The sequence below is a fragment of the Patella vulgata genome, chromosome 2, assembly GCF_932274485.2.
Source record: "Patella vulgata chromosome 2, xgPatVulg1.2, whole genome shotgun sequence".
Taxonomy (NCBI): domain Eukaryota; kingdom Metazoa; phylum Mollusca; class Gastropoda; family Patellidae; genus Patella; species Patella vulgata.
Window position 1 is genome coordinate 2197883 of NC_065880.2, and position 17339 is coordinate 2215221.

At 39.8% G+C, this 17339-nt stretch overlaps 1 protein-coding gene across 4 annotated transcripts; it reads right to left on the reverse strand.

The window, feature by feature from the left end:
* Positions 1-2269: 2269 nt before the first annotated feature.
* LOC130010829 (uncharacterized) lies at positions 2270-13973 on the reverse strand. 4 transcript variants are annotated; one of them, XM_056098914.1, is made up of 8 exons: positions 13860-13973; positions 11135-11302; positions 10026-10391; positions 8252-8347; positions 7042-7302; positions 5851-5952; positions 5406-5493; positions 2270-4949 (listed from the first exon to the last, which is right to left on the reverse strand). In XM_056098914.1, exons 2-8 carry the CDS (start codon positions 11196-11198, stop codon positions 4469-4471), a joined length of 1458 nt encoding a protein of 485 aa, XP_055954889.1. In that variant the 5' UTR covers positions 11199-11302; positions 13860-13973; the 3' UTR covers positions 2270-4468. The 4 variants fall into 4 exon arrangements, with proteins under 4 accessions (XP_055954889.1, XP_055954887.1, XP_055954886.1 ...); XM_056098912.1 differs by lacking the exon at positions 13860-13973 and adding an exon at positions 13452-13834; XM_056098911.1 differs by lacking the exon at positions 13860-13973 and adding an exon at positions 13516-13832.
* Between the last annotated feature and the right edge of the window lie 3366 nt (positions 13974-17339).

Sequence of the window (17339 nt, forward strand, 5' to 3'; positions counted from 1 at the left end):
ATTGGTATCGCAAATTAGTCGAGATATGCATCTGTAAAGTAGTCGATACATGTCACCGTAAGTTGATATCGCAAAATATACAACTGACGGTAGTTTTTTCGTTGATGTGCATAGATGTTATAACTCATGACGTCATCATAGGTTGGTATATTCGGTTTATATCAACCTGTCATGACGTCATCTCAGGTGTTTGTGGATCTTAATTTGGTGCGATAACAAGAAATATTCTATTAGCAATCTTGGAAATAGGAAATTGTTTAGACCAGACTTTATTGTATAAACAAACTAACTAGTTGGATTCTTCCAAACAGCTTTAGAATATGTAATTATGTTTTCTTACATGCAGTTCAATATAGAAAATCATGTGATTCTTGTACTTATACATTTAGCCACCTACGGGTAATATGACGACAGACCCAGGACCCAACGGTATATTAGTATTGTATTACAGATAGTTGTAACATTAAGACGCTGGCATTTAGTTAGCTAGAAACTTTCCCCATGTAAGAAAACTAATGCACTTTTAAACATTACATTATATTATCCACTGTTCGCCTAGCTATTGTTAAGCGCCGGAATTTATTCACAAAAACAATCTCTTATGTGAATATAACATACAATTGTTAGAGAAACTATTGTACAATTATGTTACAGATTTATATTACTATTATAAAGACGCTGACTTCACCAGCCACCATGTACTGATATATATAATTCTACTCTCGTAATTAATCTTAATTTGTAAATATCCCATTAATATTATGAATTCAATATTTACCACAGGAAATATATAGTTATATATAGCACAACTTCTCCAGTGGAAAAATTCCGAAATATTACTCGGAAATTATAAGAGTCGTGTGGAAATGTCCCAGTAGAGATCCTTTATTTTGTACCATGTCTTGTAGTAAGGTCTCTATTATAGGGACTATATTCCTTAATTCCATTATTATAAATATACTATTATTGTAGTCCATACATGATCCAGATATATTTTCTGATAATTTACACCTTTAAATTTCAAATACAGGCATCATTTAAAATGTACATAGTGTTATTTTAAACCCTCATCCCGGTGTTGGCCGACAAAGTTTATCGGGATTTGTCAGCGCGGTTTCCTATTATCACTGGATGGATACTCGTTCGGATTGGACGTAACACCGAGGTCCCGTGTACATATTGGCGTGCACGTAAAAGAGGCATTGACAGTTGGAATTCGCTATAAAAGTAGACTATAGCGTCACTGTCCGGGCAAAATCTTCATTATAGTACACAGTATGACGTGACTACCAATTATAATGCATCCATAATACAACTTTTATATACAGGACACTACACACACCGCATGTTATCTCTATTTCTTTTAAGAACCCCGCATGACGTCGGTATCCAGGGCTCTAAGCCAAGGACGCCGTAGGAACGTCCTTCTGAGAATAGCAAATGATGTCTCTCTATGAACTCGAAATGATGTCTAAAAAAACTTAAACCCCACACGTTCTTATAATGAGGCTACGTGCATGAGTCATGGACAGAACCTCGAGAATTTGGCTAGGAAAGTCCATTATCTGATTGGTCAGTTGTTCAGAAGCTACCCCGGATTTAAATATAATGTACTAATATGAGCACCAAGAAGGGCGGGTCTTCAAGTTTTTATACATGGGATTACCATATCTGGATTACAAGACTATGATGTCATTGCCCGATCTTATATGCAAGGTATATCTCAGTAGCTCGGTTCTTGTTGTGGCGTGTACTAGCTAATGACTTCAAAACATTAAGCAGAGCACCTTTCATAGAACGGAAATAACCCCTATAGTATTACATATAAACATCTTTAATTCGCAAAGTCCAAGCAGAACAGTGTGGCCTTAACCCCATTTCATACGGTCACGGTGGCTAAGTGGGTAGGACGCTGGCTCGCTAGCCTAGCGGTCTGATGTTCGATCAATGCATTGGCCGAGAAAGTTCACCCAGATTTTCCGGCGTAGTTCCCCCTTGTCAGTGATGCAGGAAGGGGGGCCTGACAAGGACAGCTGTCCAGTCATTCGGATGAGACGAAAAACCGAGGTCCCGTGTACACATTGGCGTGCACGTAAAAGATCCCTTAACAGTTGAAATTAGATATAAGAGTAGGCCGTAGTGCCGCTGTCCGGGCAAAATTTCCGTCATAGCACACTGTATGGCGTATGCCCGTCTTCATTAGCCCAGTTCGGAGCAAAACACTAGGACGTTAAACCCCATGTCATTTCATGCCGTTAAAACAACTGCCATTTATAAGAAAGTGTCATGGTCTGTGGCATAAAGTTATAATTTATTTACTACGACATGAAAGGAAAATATTAAATCAAAGTAAGATATATTAAAAACAAAAATCAGTGGATGATGTTTTGTTACGATTGAAACCGTATGAACAATGTGTACATTAATAGTGTATATTCCGAGATTTTCACGCATCATTAACGACTTTGATTGTCATTGACGAAAGAAATAATTATTAATATAAAGTAGGAGTAACAGGTTTATTGTCAAACATAACAATAACGAAAAGAAAAATATTATAGCAAAGTGAAATCTTGTAGTGATTTTCATGCTTTACTCCCCTGTTTATTATTTGTTCTAAAAGCACCTGTTAATGTAATATGAATGTATGCAAGGTGATTTATTTTCACTTTTTTAAAGAACTATTCTAATTTCTGTAAAGTATGTTTTGTGAAATACGTGAACAGTTCAAATTAAGAGGTTTAATAAAAAAAAAAAAGTGGTATTGGAAATGTTACAAATTAAGAGGTTTATTATAAAGTGATATTGGAAATGTTACAGATTAACAATAGTTAGTAACTTCATGTATCAAGTCAGCGGTATCATGGTCTATTGGCGTTGGCTACGACATGTGACACGAGTTAAAGGAAACATAATGGAAACAGGCTCTGTTTCTTACGCTTTCTACATTATAGTCACGCATTTCCCAATTAACCCTGCCGATAAATGGCAAGTGACCTTTGGGTTTTATGATATTTGTCCGTAATGAGGTAATCGATATGATAACATTCTATAAACGTTTTGCGTGCTCAATTTCCTACCGTAGATATTCTGGACATGAAATATTTTGAACCAACGAATCATCCGTCCGAACAATATAAGAAACACAACTCAATTATAGTCGACTATAAACGACTGGTTGTTTCTATTTCCGAATTGAACATTTTCACCAAAGTCCATTAGAGCCCAGCGCAGTGCTACCAACAGAAATCTCCATTCACAGGAAAACATCTTCTATAATCTCAAACTATTAACCAATCGGATTAAAACACAGATCCTATTTCGTTTCTTATACATGTAGTTCAAAATTTCGTTTTACTTGTCTTTACTACACTAGGATCTGGAAGAGTTGTTATATAAACAGCGTTCTGATTGACGTGAGGGATTAACCAATGAAACGGTCTGTTACGGCGAGTTCATGGCGTGCGCTGCACGGAATTGTGGGTATCCCAGTAGAAACATCAACGCTGACTAATTAATCGAAAGTCAGAAGACGCTCGCATGATAACTGACGAGACCTCATATTACAACCGTTTAGATTTTCATGCAGCGCACGCCATTGAATATATAAAAAAACGAAACGAAATATAGATCTGTACTTTGATCGGATTGACTATTTCCTTACAAAATGGAAAACGTACTGTATCCTATGTTGGGTCCTTTCTCTTGCTGGGGGGGGGGGGGGCGAATGGTTAGCAGGTGTGCGCTGTATCATAAGGTATGTCATTGAGTCAACTGGCGTGGTTTCGATTCCCTAGTTGTACGTGACAAGGAGTAGGGTCGCCTGTCCAACCTCGTGGGTTTTCTCCGAGTCCTCCGGTTTCCTATCACTGCAGAAAACCCTTACGCGAAAGCGAATTATTTAAATAAAATTGAATCATATGAAACCTTCCCTCTTTCTCTGTCCTATGCTGGGTCCTTTCTCTTGAGGGGGGCGGGGACTGCATGGTTAGCCTGTGCGAGTTGTATCATAAAGTCTGTCATTGAGTCAACTAGCGTGGTTCGATTCCCCAGTTGTACGTGACAAGGAGTAGGGTCGCCTGTCCAAGTTCGTGGATTGTCTCCGGGTCCTCCGGTTTCCACCCACAGCAAGCGAATTATTGATATAAAATTGAATCATATGTAAGTTCCAAAATTACCTACCACAGTCAATGTAATAATTAACGTCAGTGTGTCGTTTGTTTTGAATCTCAACTTAACACACTCGTGTTTCAAAACCCTGATCTATAAATAAACAGTGAATACAACAGCCAGCACTTAATTATAAATGACGATATTATTAATATTATTATTAGTATCGTTCCGTCTCCGGAGCAGAAGAGTCAAACTTTAAACCGCATTTCATGTCATTTTCATTATTATCGTTATTATTATTATTATTATTGACTATAAAGTCTTTCGTTATTACAACTTCCAATATAAATGTTTATCACATCTTGATGACGATAAGTTGGTCATCATCATTATCGTGACCAGTGTTATTGTCTCCACCGATATGGTTGGGATCATCAGTATTGTGACCTTCAATATTGTTATTGTCACTACTAATCACACCAGTGTTATTTTGTTCACTGATGTGAGAGTATGTATCTTCAGTAACACTCTGAGGTTTGTATTCTCCAATATGTTGGTAATTATGCTCCCCTGGATTAAATGAACCAACTTGATTATAATTACTATCTGGAACGCTTGGTTTATTAGAGTTAGGTCCCTTTAGATGATGATATTCATCGTCTGACGTCACACCGCTCATTGCGATGTTGATATAATTGTCTTCTCCTGTTGTTTGTTGTGCAAGATTATCTTTCCCGCTAGGGGTCGGGTTGGTAACAGGACTGGTGTTTTGATGTTGATTAGAACCATTTTTATTAACTTGAATATCTTTTGATGGTTCTCGATCTGATTGTCGCCTGAAACAAAAAGCACCCAAACAATATAAAATGATAACAGATCATGCTTAAAATTGATTGTTTATCAGTGGTGTAGGACGGGGGGGGGGGGCAATTAACACCCTCTGGTGGATCTGATGGGACTCAAATTCGAGATCCGACGTACACCCTGGTAGTTGGAATTATAAATACGACTAGGCCGTAGCGCCGCTATCCGGACAAAATTTCCCCCATAGCACACTGTATAGTGTATGATCATCTTTTCATTAGTCCAGTTGGGGCAGAAATGTGGGACGTTAAACCACATTTCATTTCATTTCATTTCACTCGATTCCATTTTACTTTCATGGCGAGATATTCCTGCTGTCATTTTCGCGTTCATGTGCTGTTATTACCCCATTTTGGAATTCGTCCACTAAGGACTAATTTTTGGGGTCTTTATAAATAAATTAATTGATAGATTGTATATACACGCACCTTTTAATAAAGAATATGACAGCAGCAACAATAGCAATAACTAGTATAACACCGACTATTCCACCAGCGATAGCTCCTACGTCTTTACCTTAATATAAATATACAAAACAACTTGTTGTATTTTTTAAATAAAGAAAGAAAGAAAACAAAAAAAGGAACACCTACTTTTTTATACTTTTGATGGCCTACACTGCATGAAGATCTGACCAGTTGTACTGGGAGGTCACGTCAGGGCTCAGCGTTGACGTTCTAGGGGGTTTACCCACAGTTTTGTGTAGCGCACGAGAAGCACTCGCCTTAACAGACCGTTTCGTTGGCTAATTCCTCACATCAACTAGAACGCTTCTAGATCATAGTGATGTGAAGACAAGTAAAACGATACAAAACGAAACGAAATAGGATCTGTGTTTTAATCAGATGAACTGTATTACTACTATTAGTTTACCTTGTGTATTGGTACGTGAAGCTTGGTTGGGTGGTAATTCGTTAGTGAAACCAGTGGACGTCCATGTAGTTTCAGCTGTGGGTTGTGAGGAGGGAGGTGAGGCTGCAACATAATAATACACAAATAACAGAGACATGATTATAATATTATTGACCGCACTGAGGATTCCTAAATATAATAAACGTTCTGGTGAATTTTCTTTCTCCGTCAGAGCAGCTAAAACGTGGAATGATCTTCCCAAAACTCTTCGAAAGTTCTCTTCCATCCGGAGCTTCAAGACTAACTTAAAAACATATTTATTTCCAAAATGATTTTGAACTGTTTTGATGTGAATGCGCTTTGAAACCCTCATGTGTAATGGAGCGCTATATAAATCGAACAATAATAATAACTGATTATTATTTTTAGCAGCTTTATTATTTTATGCCAAGTTTCCACTATCACGATTCGTGCTACGACTGAAATCGTTGGTTTTAATCGTGGAGTAATCGTGTGATCCGATCAAGTCTTATATACTGAGGTCAGTCGTAGCAATCGTGGTGATCGTATCGAAACGTATCCGAATGCATCTGGACCCAATAGGGTCAATCTTATCCCAACGCATCGCACGACAACAGAAACCTAGCATAAAAGTTAAAGTAGCTAAGTCTCTAACTCAATATCATCCAAAATCTTCGACATTGAAAACACGATTTTTTTTGCAATTTAAATCAGCATTGGTGTTGTGATCTTACCTGGAAAAGATCGGCTTCTGATATCCAATATTTAAGACAAAATAAACATTTTACCATTGGTACACGAATCGTGTACCATAATGCGTTTCAGCGCCATTTGTAACAAGGTGCTCAAAGAATGAGGCCAGCCATTTGTAACAAGGTGCTCAAAGAATGAGGCTAGACATATGCCATAAGTCATGTCAAACGGTGATATCATGTTCTTATTTGGAGAGCATGCGCAATAAATAATATTGGTGTTGACTGGAATAACCAGACGCTAGAAACTGACTTGCAGTTGAGACTTCTGACGTATTTCGCCGAACATAACTGATGACAATTCACAGTGAAACGGACACGATTGAATGTAAAACAGTTTATATAAATTCATATTACATTATTATGTGTGTTGCGACCCGTTTGTGCCAATTTCGAGGTCCAAAATATTAGCGATTTAGCTCCTTTAACTTCAGCTTACCGTGTGTATTTGTACGCGGAGCTTGGCTAGATGTGTCAGTAGAAATTGTTGATGGTGATGTATTTTGGCTAGACGTGTCTGTAGAAATTGTTGATGGTGATGTGGTATTGGTACGCGGGGCTTGGCTAGATGTGTTAGTAGAAGCTGTTGTTGTTGATGGTGTAGTGTTTGTAGGTGAAGCTTGGTCAGGAGTTACTGTAATGACAGAAACGCTTGACGGTGATCGAGCTCCATCTGTAGGCTGAGATAAGGACGATGACCCTGAAACATGATCCAGATAACGTAACAATATAAGTAATATAAAGTCGGTATATCTAAGCTAATATTTGTAACTGTCGTTTTTCAATTGTTCAGGGTTGACGGCTAGGACTGTTCCTAGACTGAAATTTTGTGTATGATGTTAGCTAGGACCGGAGAGTAAAATGGACCATGTGGCGTTGGACCACCTCATCCGAACCATCCACTAGTAGACTATGAAAGGATTTATCTATAGTTGTACTGTCTCGTGTAGGAATTGATGAATACAGAAAAAAAGAAAATGTTCTTCCCTGTATATTGCAATATATAGCTTATACCAAAGTTACTTCGGGGTCATGTTATACATTGGTGTGCACGTAAAAGAATCCCCGACAGCTGGAAATAAAAATGAGAGTAGATCGTAGTGCCGCTTACCGGGCAAAATGTTTCTCATAACACACAAGTCATGTTACGTATATATCAAATTTATTATTAAAATCTGTTTTTTTAAAAATGTTAAAACTACCTCTATAAACCTGATCAAAATATATGGAGACTGACAGTTGTAAAAGTTTGATCTTACATTTTATAGAAGCTTACATTCAATCGATCGATCTATCAAAATGTCCTTTATTGACTAAAGAACTTGACACACTCTGGTTAAAACACTCACTTTATGTTGGGACTGTGAGTATATAAAATATGTCCAATGCAAGAGCAACACAAATCAACTTCCGTAAAGAAGCTTGCTGTAATGGTTAGGAGATAAACACCTCCTGTTATTGTCCAATGTCCCGAAAGCATTAGGATCCAGTGAAACAGGACGTGTTTATCGCCATTATAACATGCTATTTTAGCATTTTAAAAGAAAATACTAACACAGAGGTAGGGGTGTTATTGTCCAGTGGACAGTGTCTAATTGACCAATCAAAACGCAAGATTCACCCTTAAGCATGTTACAATGTGAGATTACCTTGTGTATTTGTACTGGTTGCTCGACTAGATGAGTCAGTAATAACTGTTGATGATGGTGTAGTTTCAACGGTCGAATCAATTGTGTAAGACGAATCTGTAACATAACAATAAATATAACATATTTCACATGTGAATAGTGTTCTGAAACTGATATCAAGCATACAATATTTTTTATTAAACATCGTGTCGTGTATAATAAATAAACTAGTGATTGTTGTCCCATATAACGGTTGTAGTATTGTTATGTTTCCAATCGTTAAATGCCACTCGAACATTACAAATTAGTTTGGAAGGCAATAAGTCAATATACTGAAACTCACAGATTGTCTCCAATTAGCCCAGTCGGTGCAGAAAAGTAGGACGTTAAAACCCCATTTAATGTCATTTCGTCTCCTATTATTACTTCCAAACATACTATCACGATCTGTTTCTCTGTGATACTATCATTGTTGCGCGCATCACATTGCTATGATGATTGCTACTACTAAAGAAGCAGGGGTTGGTTGGCTGAATGGTTAAAGGCGTACGTATTAGATCATAAGGTCTGTCATTGAGGCAATGAGGCAAGTGGTGTGGTTTCGATTCCCCGCTTGTACGTGACAAGGAGTAGTGTCGCCTTTCCATCCTGTGTCCCTCAACCCCAGTTTCCTCCCACAGCTAAAGACGCCTACGCGCAAATTGAATCATGTGCCCCCCCTCTACCCCCTCTCGCTCCCCCCTCTCCCCCTCTCGCTCCCCCTCCCTCTTCCCCTCTCTCTCTCTCTCCCTCTCTCTCTCTCCCCCTCTCTCTCCCCTCCCTCCCTCTCTCCCCCTCTCTCCCCTCCCTCTCTCCCCCTCTCTCCCTCTCTCTCTCTCCCCCCTCTCGCTCCCCCCTCTCTCTCTCCCCTCCCTCTCGCCCCCCTCTCTCTCCCCTCCCTCTCTCTCCCCTCCCTCTCTCTCCCCCTCTCGCTCCCCCCTCTCCCTCCCCCTCCCTCTCGCTCCCCCCTCTCTCTCTCCCCCTCCCTCCCGCTCCCTCTCTCTCCCCCTCTCTCTCTCCCTCTCGCCCCCTCTCTCCCCTCTCTCTCTCTCCCCTCCCTCTCTCCCCCTCTCTCCCTCTCTCTCTCTCCCCCCTCTCGCTCCCCCCCTCTCTCTCTCCCCTCCCTCTCGCCCCCCTCTCTCTCCCCTCCCTCTCTCTCCCCTCCCTCTCTCTCCCCCTCTCGCTCCCCCCTCTCCCTCCCCCTCCCTCTCGCTCCCCCCTCTCTCTCTCCCCCTCCCTCCCGCTCCCTCTCTCTCCCCCTCTCTCTCTCCCTCTCGCCCCCTCTCTCCCCTCTCTCTCTCTCCCCCTCTCGCTCCCCCCTCTCCCTCCCCCTCCCTCTCGCTCCCCCCTCTCTCTCTCCCCCTCCCTCCCGCTCCCTCTCTCTCCCCCTCTCTCTCTCCCTCTCGCCCCCTCTCTCCCCCTCCCTCTCGCTCCCCCCTCTCTCTACCCCTCTCGCTCCCCCTCTCTCTCCCCCTCTCTCTCTCTCCCCCTCTCGCTCCCCCTCTCTCTCCCCCTCTCTCTCTCTCCCCCTCCCTCTCGCTCCCCCTCTCTCTCCCCTCTCTCTCTCTCCCCTCTCTCTCTCTCCCCCTCTCTCTCTCCCCTCTCTCTCTCTCCCCCTCCCTCTCGCTCCCCCTCTCTCTCCCCCCTCTCTCTCTCCCCCTCTCTCGCGCCCCCCTCTCTCTCGCCCCCCTCTCTCTCCCCCTCACTCTCTCTCCCCCTCTCTCTCCCCCCTCTCTCTCTTACTAAATAAACTTACTGCCAGGAACACAAAGATAATCAATCCTCTGGTATGAATGACGTATATTACCAATTCCACAATATGCAGATGTCTCATTCAAACCACTATCACTATCAAGAATACACAATGCTTCTCCATCACATATATCTTGTAGTTCTGAGAGTAGAGTTTGATTGACGGGTGTAAAACAATCTCCACGTCGGTCACTACAACATGTAATATCACCACAGTTCGATATACCATTACCAGCACAACCACGTCTGTATCCAAACCTTATATTAGTTATTGATATTACTAATGATGGTGCACAGATCAGTGTATGATCAGTACAGCCATTACCTGGTGTACCATAGCAGGCTGTACTAAAATTAGACGTTGGGGCTTCTGTAAAATAGACGATATTGAATTAGTTTTTATATGGTAAATATTTTCCATTAGTTAATATATTACCAAGTTGGTAGTACCAAATATTCATCTATCTGGACCGGAAGTGTGGTAAATCAGAAACCGGATGTGGTATTGCATCGCCACACTGCCTATACCACTCACGACTCAAGCTACCCTCGTACTCCACATTCTAGAATCGAGGCAGCCATCGTGTAGCTACCAACCCCAAACAGACAGAGAGACAAAAGTCACTAACGAATATATAAATATTTAAACATGCATTATACATGTTCTAAATCTGCCTATGGCAGGTCTTTATTCGGGCTAAATTAGTTATTAGACATTAATGAACTTATCCAGACCACATTTGAATACATTTTGTGGTGGACGATTTAACGTTAAAACGGTTAATCGAGACTCTGTTTATTATACGTTAGTAATGCTGATCGAGGCTAACCTAAAATTGAATCGCTAATATCTCGGTTCAGAGTGAAGTAACTTGACTGATATTTTCAACATATTCTGTTTTCATTATCTATTTTATAACTATTATAGCGAGAACTGTTAGCTCTTTATCTAATCTTACCTAACGCCACTTTAAATTTGTAAATGGCAAAAAACTATTTCAGTAATAAGACCAACATAAACATCTGAACAACAACCGATCAAAAGAATAATGTACATTATTAATTGTAGCTGTTTTAGATAGACTTTCACAAAGACATAAACACTGTCGTTACCTGTTTGTGCCGAACATAGAGCTGATGTTAAGTACCAAGCCCATAGTACACCAAACATCACCATGTTGATGGTCTGTTCGCACCAATTACATTCAGATAACAATTTATTTTCGGGGAGTATTCATTGAAATATTGAATTGACTACTGTTTCCATAGGTGAAATTTTACCTGAAATGTTAAAAGTGGCATCTATACATATGGGACTAACATATGGTTCAATTTAATTTGAATAAATTGCTTGCGCGTAGGGGTCCATCCCAGTGGGAGGAAACCGGAGTAACAGGAGAAAACACACGAGGTTAGACAAGCGACTCTACTCCTACAAGCAGGGAATCGAAACCACGCCACTTGACTCATGACAGGCCTTCTGATTCAACGCAGACGCCCCCTTCATTAACTCGGTTAGTGAAGAACACTGCGGTCGTGTGCAGAATGACGTTTAGTGCTGGCGTTCGTATGTCGAATGACGTCATAATGGCGATCGTCTGTCGAATGACGCCATAATGCTTAACCGCCAAAAAAAAAAAAACTATTAACGATACAGGCGATAATCTCAGAACACTCTCGGAAAAACCTATGATATTTATTTTCAACACTATATACAATGGTAAAATGTTGTATTTATGTCACTGTCTTAATTAGCCCAGTCGGAGCAGAACAGTAGGGCGTTAAATCCCATTTCATTTCATTTTGTATTATGTTAAAACAGTATTATTGCATAAAATATTATCCGGTATATACCAGTAGAAAATCTAAATCCTGTTATGTTAAAGAAAGGTTGGTTTAGAATGTTTGTTTAATAAACATTTCCTGGCCCTTAGTAGTACATTCAAACAAATAGCGAGAGAGGGGGGGGGGGAGGCGAGGGAGAGAGGGTTTAACGTCCACTCGACACAAACTATTTCGGGACTAACATGTGGTTCAATGTTATTTCAATAATTCGCTTGCGCGTAGGTGTCTTTAGCAGTGGGAGGAACAGGCGGGCCCGGAGAAAACCCACGAGGTTGGACAGGGGATCCTATTCGTTGTCACGTACAACCCGGGAATCGAAACCACGCCAGTTGACTCAATGGCAGACCTTATGACACAACGCGCACGGGGTAGCCATTCTTCCACCCAGCCCCCGCTAAGATAAATAGACATAAGTATCAGTTGTTATTAAAAATCGAATAGCCCGTGTGAATAGAATATTATCATGTAACATATGGTGTGCTATTACACTAAGTCACGGGTTTTTATACATGCCAACCCGAAATTGTCCATTTTGTGAAAAATTAAATTCATAATTATATATATTGATTTAAATATATGTAAATCAAGGCGAGGACACGGAGATTTTCCCAGTGTATTTCTTTACTTTTTCGTCACACCCCTCCTGCACTACTGACAATAAGAGGGGGTGCACACCGGAAAATCCGATGAACTTTCTCGGCCCACACAGGGAGCGAACAAGGGACGTCTAGGTTAACGAGCCAACGTCTTACTGACTAAACCACCATTAAACCACGACACACTATGAATGACACAATGTAAACGACATGTACACATGGACATATAGTTACAATAGAGCCATTGTTAGATGTGGCGTATAAGAAATAGACAATCATGTCTTTCTGTTACATTGACTGACAGAATAAATCAAGCATGATAGAAACAAACAAACATAGTAGGACGTTAAACCCCATTTCATTTCATTTCATTTCACAAACAAACATTAACTACGATCAATCATTCTTCGCCCAACCTTATATTACGGTCTATATATATGTAATTATGTATATATTACTGTATAATAAATAATATGTTGTGTGTGTGGGGGGGGGGGCTGAACTGTTAGCCCGTGCGCGTTGTATCTTAAAGTCTGACAGTCAACTGGCGTGGGTTAGATTCCCCGGTTGTATGTGACAAGGAGTCGGGTCCTTCGATTTCCTCCCACTGCTAAAGACCCCTACGCACAAGCGAATTATTGAAATAAAATTGAACCATGTTAGTTCCGAAATGACCTAGTTTGTGTCGAGTAGAATTTACCCCCTCTCTCTCTCTCTCTCTCTCTCTTTCTCTCTCTCCCAGGAATCATTCTAAAGTGAAAGAAATTCAATTGACTAACAATATATTTAAATTATTTAAATGTCTAGCTTACCTTAACAATGAATATAACCTAGATCGTTAGCAATGCAGCCCCATAAACAATTTATATGTGTAATAATTCTACACGTAAAGAAATAATATACGTTGTAACATTTACTTGACTTACTTTGACAAAGAATATGTCATACTGTCCTATAATATATTTTACCTGTAATTTGATAGTATTTACCTGTATGGTTATTATCGCTATATTTACTGGAGATGAATACCTGACATATAGTATTACATCTTACCTGTATACAATTTGATGTTTAAACACTGCACTGTTTTTAATATCACATAACTCTAGTTATGAATGGTGCATGTCCTCGATCAATAGTCTAGTTGGTGTAGAATTGTAGGTCGTTAAACCTAGATTCAGTTCATGTCGCTTACTAAATAGGCTGTTTTCTACTCCGGTATCCTGCTCAAGCAAGTCACGACACTCCTTCTACCGGTGCAAACCGTTTTAAAAATGCTTAAAACTGACACGTGTATCCTAAGTATCCTAGGTATCTAGCTAAAGAGACAAGTCGATTTCTAATCTCATTCTAATATACCAAGTACTGTTTATAAGATAATAGAGAATAACATTTACCTGTACATAACATACAGGTGTAGGGTATCCATGCATGAATAAAGAGTTGTGTATAATTATCAAGTTAGTGTATAAAATCCGGTTTCATTTATTCGCTGTCTATTCATTTCAACATGCCTCGGCTATTAATACGTCATGTGCGATATACATTATGATTTTATTACCTTCAAATAATTCACAAAAATAAATTAATCACCGCGCCCTTTTGCATTGTAATGACGGAAAATAACTTCTAAAACTGTTGTATAATAGTTTTCACATTACTTCTATAAAAAATTTTAACTGCTTGAAGGCGGAAAAGGGTGTCCTGATATAACAAGTCACCACACTCCTTATACTGACACAAGTATCCTGATATAGAAATTAAGCTAGGCTAATGGAGGAAATTTTGCCCCGACAGCGGCGCTACGGCCTACTCTTTTAGCCAATTCCAACTACCAGTGGATCTTTTACGTGCACGTCGGTAAGACATTTTATAGTGCTTACATTGCAGTTAATGTCGGTGAGGATTATTTGTCTAAGCCCTGGTTAGGCATTTTAGAGTGTTCTCCCCTGCACTGCCAGGTTCCATCTAATTCTTAAGGCCACAATCTCGTCAATAAGCACGTGTTTTAACCTTATTTACATCTCGGCGACCTTGTCGAAATCTGCAGGTGGCCTTAATAACTATACAATGAGAATTGTTTATGTATGTTATGCCGATCGTTGTTATGTTAAAGGATTTGATCAGAGAGAGAGAGGGGATGAGAGGGAGGGGAGAGAGAGAGAGAGAGAGAGAGAGGGGAGAGAGAGAGAGAGAGAGAGAGAGAGGATGAGAGGAGGAGGAGAGAGTGAGAGAGAGAGAGAGAGAGAGAGCGAGCGAGAGAGAGAGAGAGAGGGGATGAGAGGAGGAGGAGAGAGAGAGAGAGAGAGAGAGAGAGAGAGGATGAGAGGAGGAGAGAGAGAGAGGAGAGAGAGAGCGAGAGAGAGAGAGAGATGGGGTTTAACGTGCGCTCAGCAAAAACTAGGTCATTTCGGGATTAACATATGGTTCAATTTTTATTCGCTTGTGCGTAAGGGTCTTTAGCAGTGGAAGGAAACCGGAGGAGGCTCGGGTCTGGGGGAGGGGGGTATAGCATGTGACCCGTCAATATTTCGTCAATGTTGCCATTTAACAAAAAGCGTTATCTCAGTTTGTGCGGAAGTTGGTGTGGCACCTCTTCGTATGTTGACCAGGGTCACAGTGCAGTTAGCAAGCTAAAATACCTTGTAAATGGTTGTAGAAGATGCTTGGAAAATAGGTGTGACTCCCTAGCCAGAACATCCCGCCTTCGATTCCTGTCATAATTAGCAGAGAACACACATTGGAATTTTTCAGCATCGCCATCTTTACTAGTGATGGACGGTAAAGTGGGGTGGCTAGCAAGGAATACTGTCATGTCATTTGGATGGGACGGGAAAACAGATCCTGTGTACTCGTTGCTCGGGATTATTCAGCATGGCGTCTTCTTGTCAGTTGTGTAAGACGACGGGACTGACAAAAGATGCATTGTATACACGTTGGAGTTTAACCATGGCAGCTGTAGTTCAAAATAATTGTAGTCCGTAACGACCGGATGGTGCATAATATAAAAACATGACCTTGACCCCCAAACGTGTCCATTTATTAAATACAGAGAGAGAGAGAGAAATGGGGTTTAACGTCCACTCGACACAAACTAGGTCATTTCGGGACTAACACATGGTTCAATTTTATTTCAATAATTTGCTTGCGCGTAGGGGTCTTTAGCAGTGGGAGGAAACCGGAGGACCCGGAGAAAACCCACGAGGCTGGACAGGCGACCCTACACCTTGTCACATACAACCGGGGATTCGAAACCACGCCAGTTGACTCAATGACAGGTCTTATGATACAACACGCACGTGTTAACCATTCGGCCATCCAACCCCCCTTATTAAATACAACAACAAAAACAAGATAACTGTTTCAGTTTATTTTGATTTCGTTTCACTAAGCATACATAAGAAACACATGAGATAAGAAAAACACTAACATCATACTGGATTCACTTCATTTGCGTAATAAAAAGCGAGGTTACAAGAAGTAAATAAAATATTTGTTTTGAGAATTAAATAAAAAATATTCTTTGGGTTTAACAATGAATAATAAACATTTTTAAAGTTCAATATAAAAATATGTTTAAGTAAAACACTCCAATTAAAAAAAAAGCTGAACAATTAAATACAAATATATTTTACGTTAAATAAATAAATACTTAAAGTTAAACAATTAAATCAGAAAATATGTTTCATGTGTTTGTCTCATCGGAATCATATAATGGTCTAAATTTTCCAAAATAAAATCCTTTTGCTACCTTAAACATCAGATTAAGGTGCTCCGATTAATGCTGGCACAAAATCTAACACTGGCAGTAATTTTTGGTTGTGACCCCACCATCGACTTCAAAGGTGAAATCATGACCCCACCCATTGTCTTCACAGGTGAATTCATTACCCCGCCCATCGTCTTCACAGGTGAATTCAGATTTTCAAGTCGACTTTATATATACAGTTACCTGTACAATACTGAGTAGGTTTAAATGTTGCATGTGTGTAACATATTAGTTCAATATACAATTAGTCGTCACATCGAACCTTATACTAATGATGCCAAGCTAACCATGTAGCTAGAATAGTTACTGTATAACATATCAGTTCAATATACAATTAGTCGTTACATGAAAAGCGGTGCTAATTTGCTCAACCGGAACTATTGTAAGATTCTAAACTTTTCAAAAAGACAAAATTTTATTATAAGTTTGAATTACATATACGTTTTAATTGTTTATAAGTTTAATTGTATAGAAGTTTTAATTGTATATATGTAACCCGTTTTCTTTCATTTTAATTGATCATATCCATAAAGTATTTGATATTTATTTTTAATTTGATATATTATCTGTGGTATTTCACTTTATTTATGAATATAAATATATTATTTCTGTGATTTCTTTTATTTTGTCTCGAATAGTTTCACGATATGATTGACGCAATATAACTCGGTTGGAGCTGACGTGCAACATGTCATTCATTCATTGAAACGCGGTACTAATTAAACATGGTAGATTGTGGCAATCTAAACAATGCATAGTTGTTAAGACGGAGTTAAGAAAATATCCATGCAACAGGGCGTTTCTGATTACTCACTGGGAATGATATACAATGAAATCCAATTATTAAGTCCGGTTGCGGAACTAATATAAATTGCCCTTAATAGTGAGGTGATCTGTATACCGAGTTGGAGTCACGGGATACGGCCTTTATGCATTTTTTTAAAAATTCGGTCGTACATTAAGGTGGTCGTTGATCGAGATTCCACTGTACTTAGCTCAAAGAATGGTTTACGATACATGTATGTACACAATTAAAGGGGAGGTCTCGGTTATCATAGGGTATAAGTGTGCCAAGTGTGTTAAATATGCTAAGCAAAGGCTCAGTTGT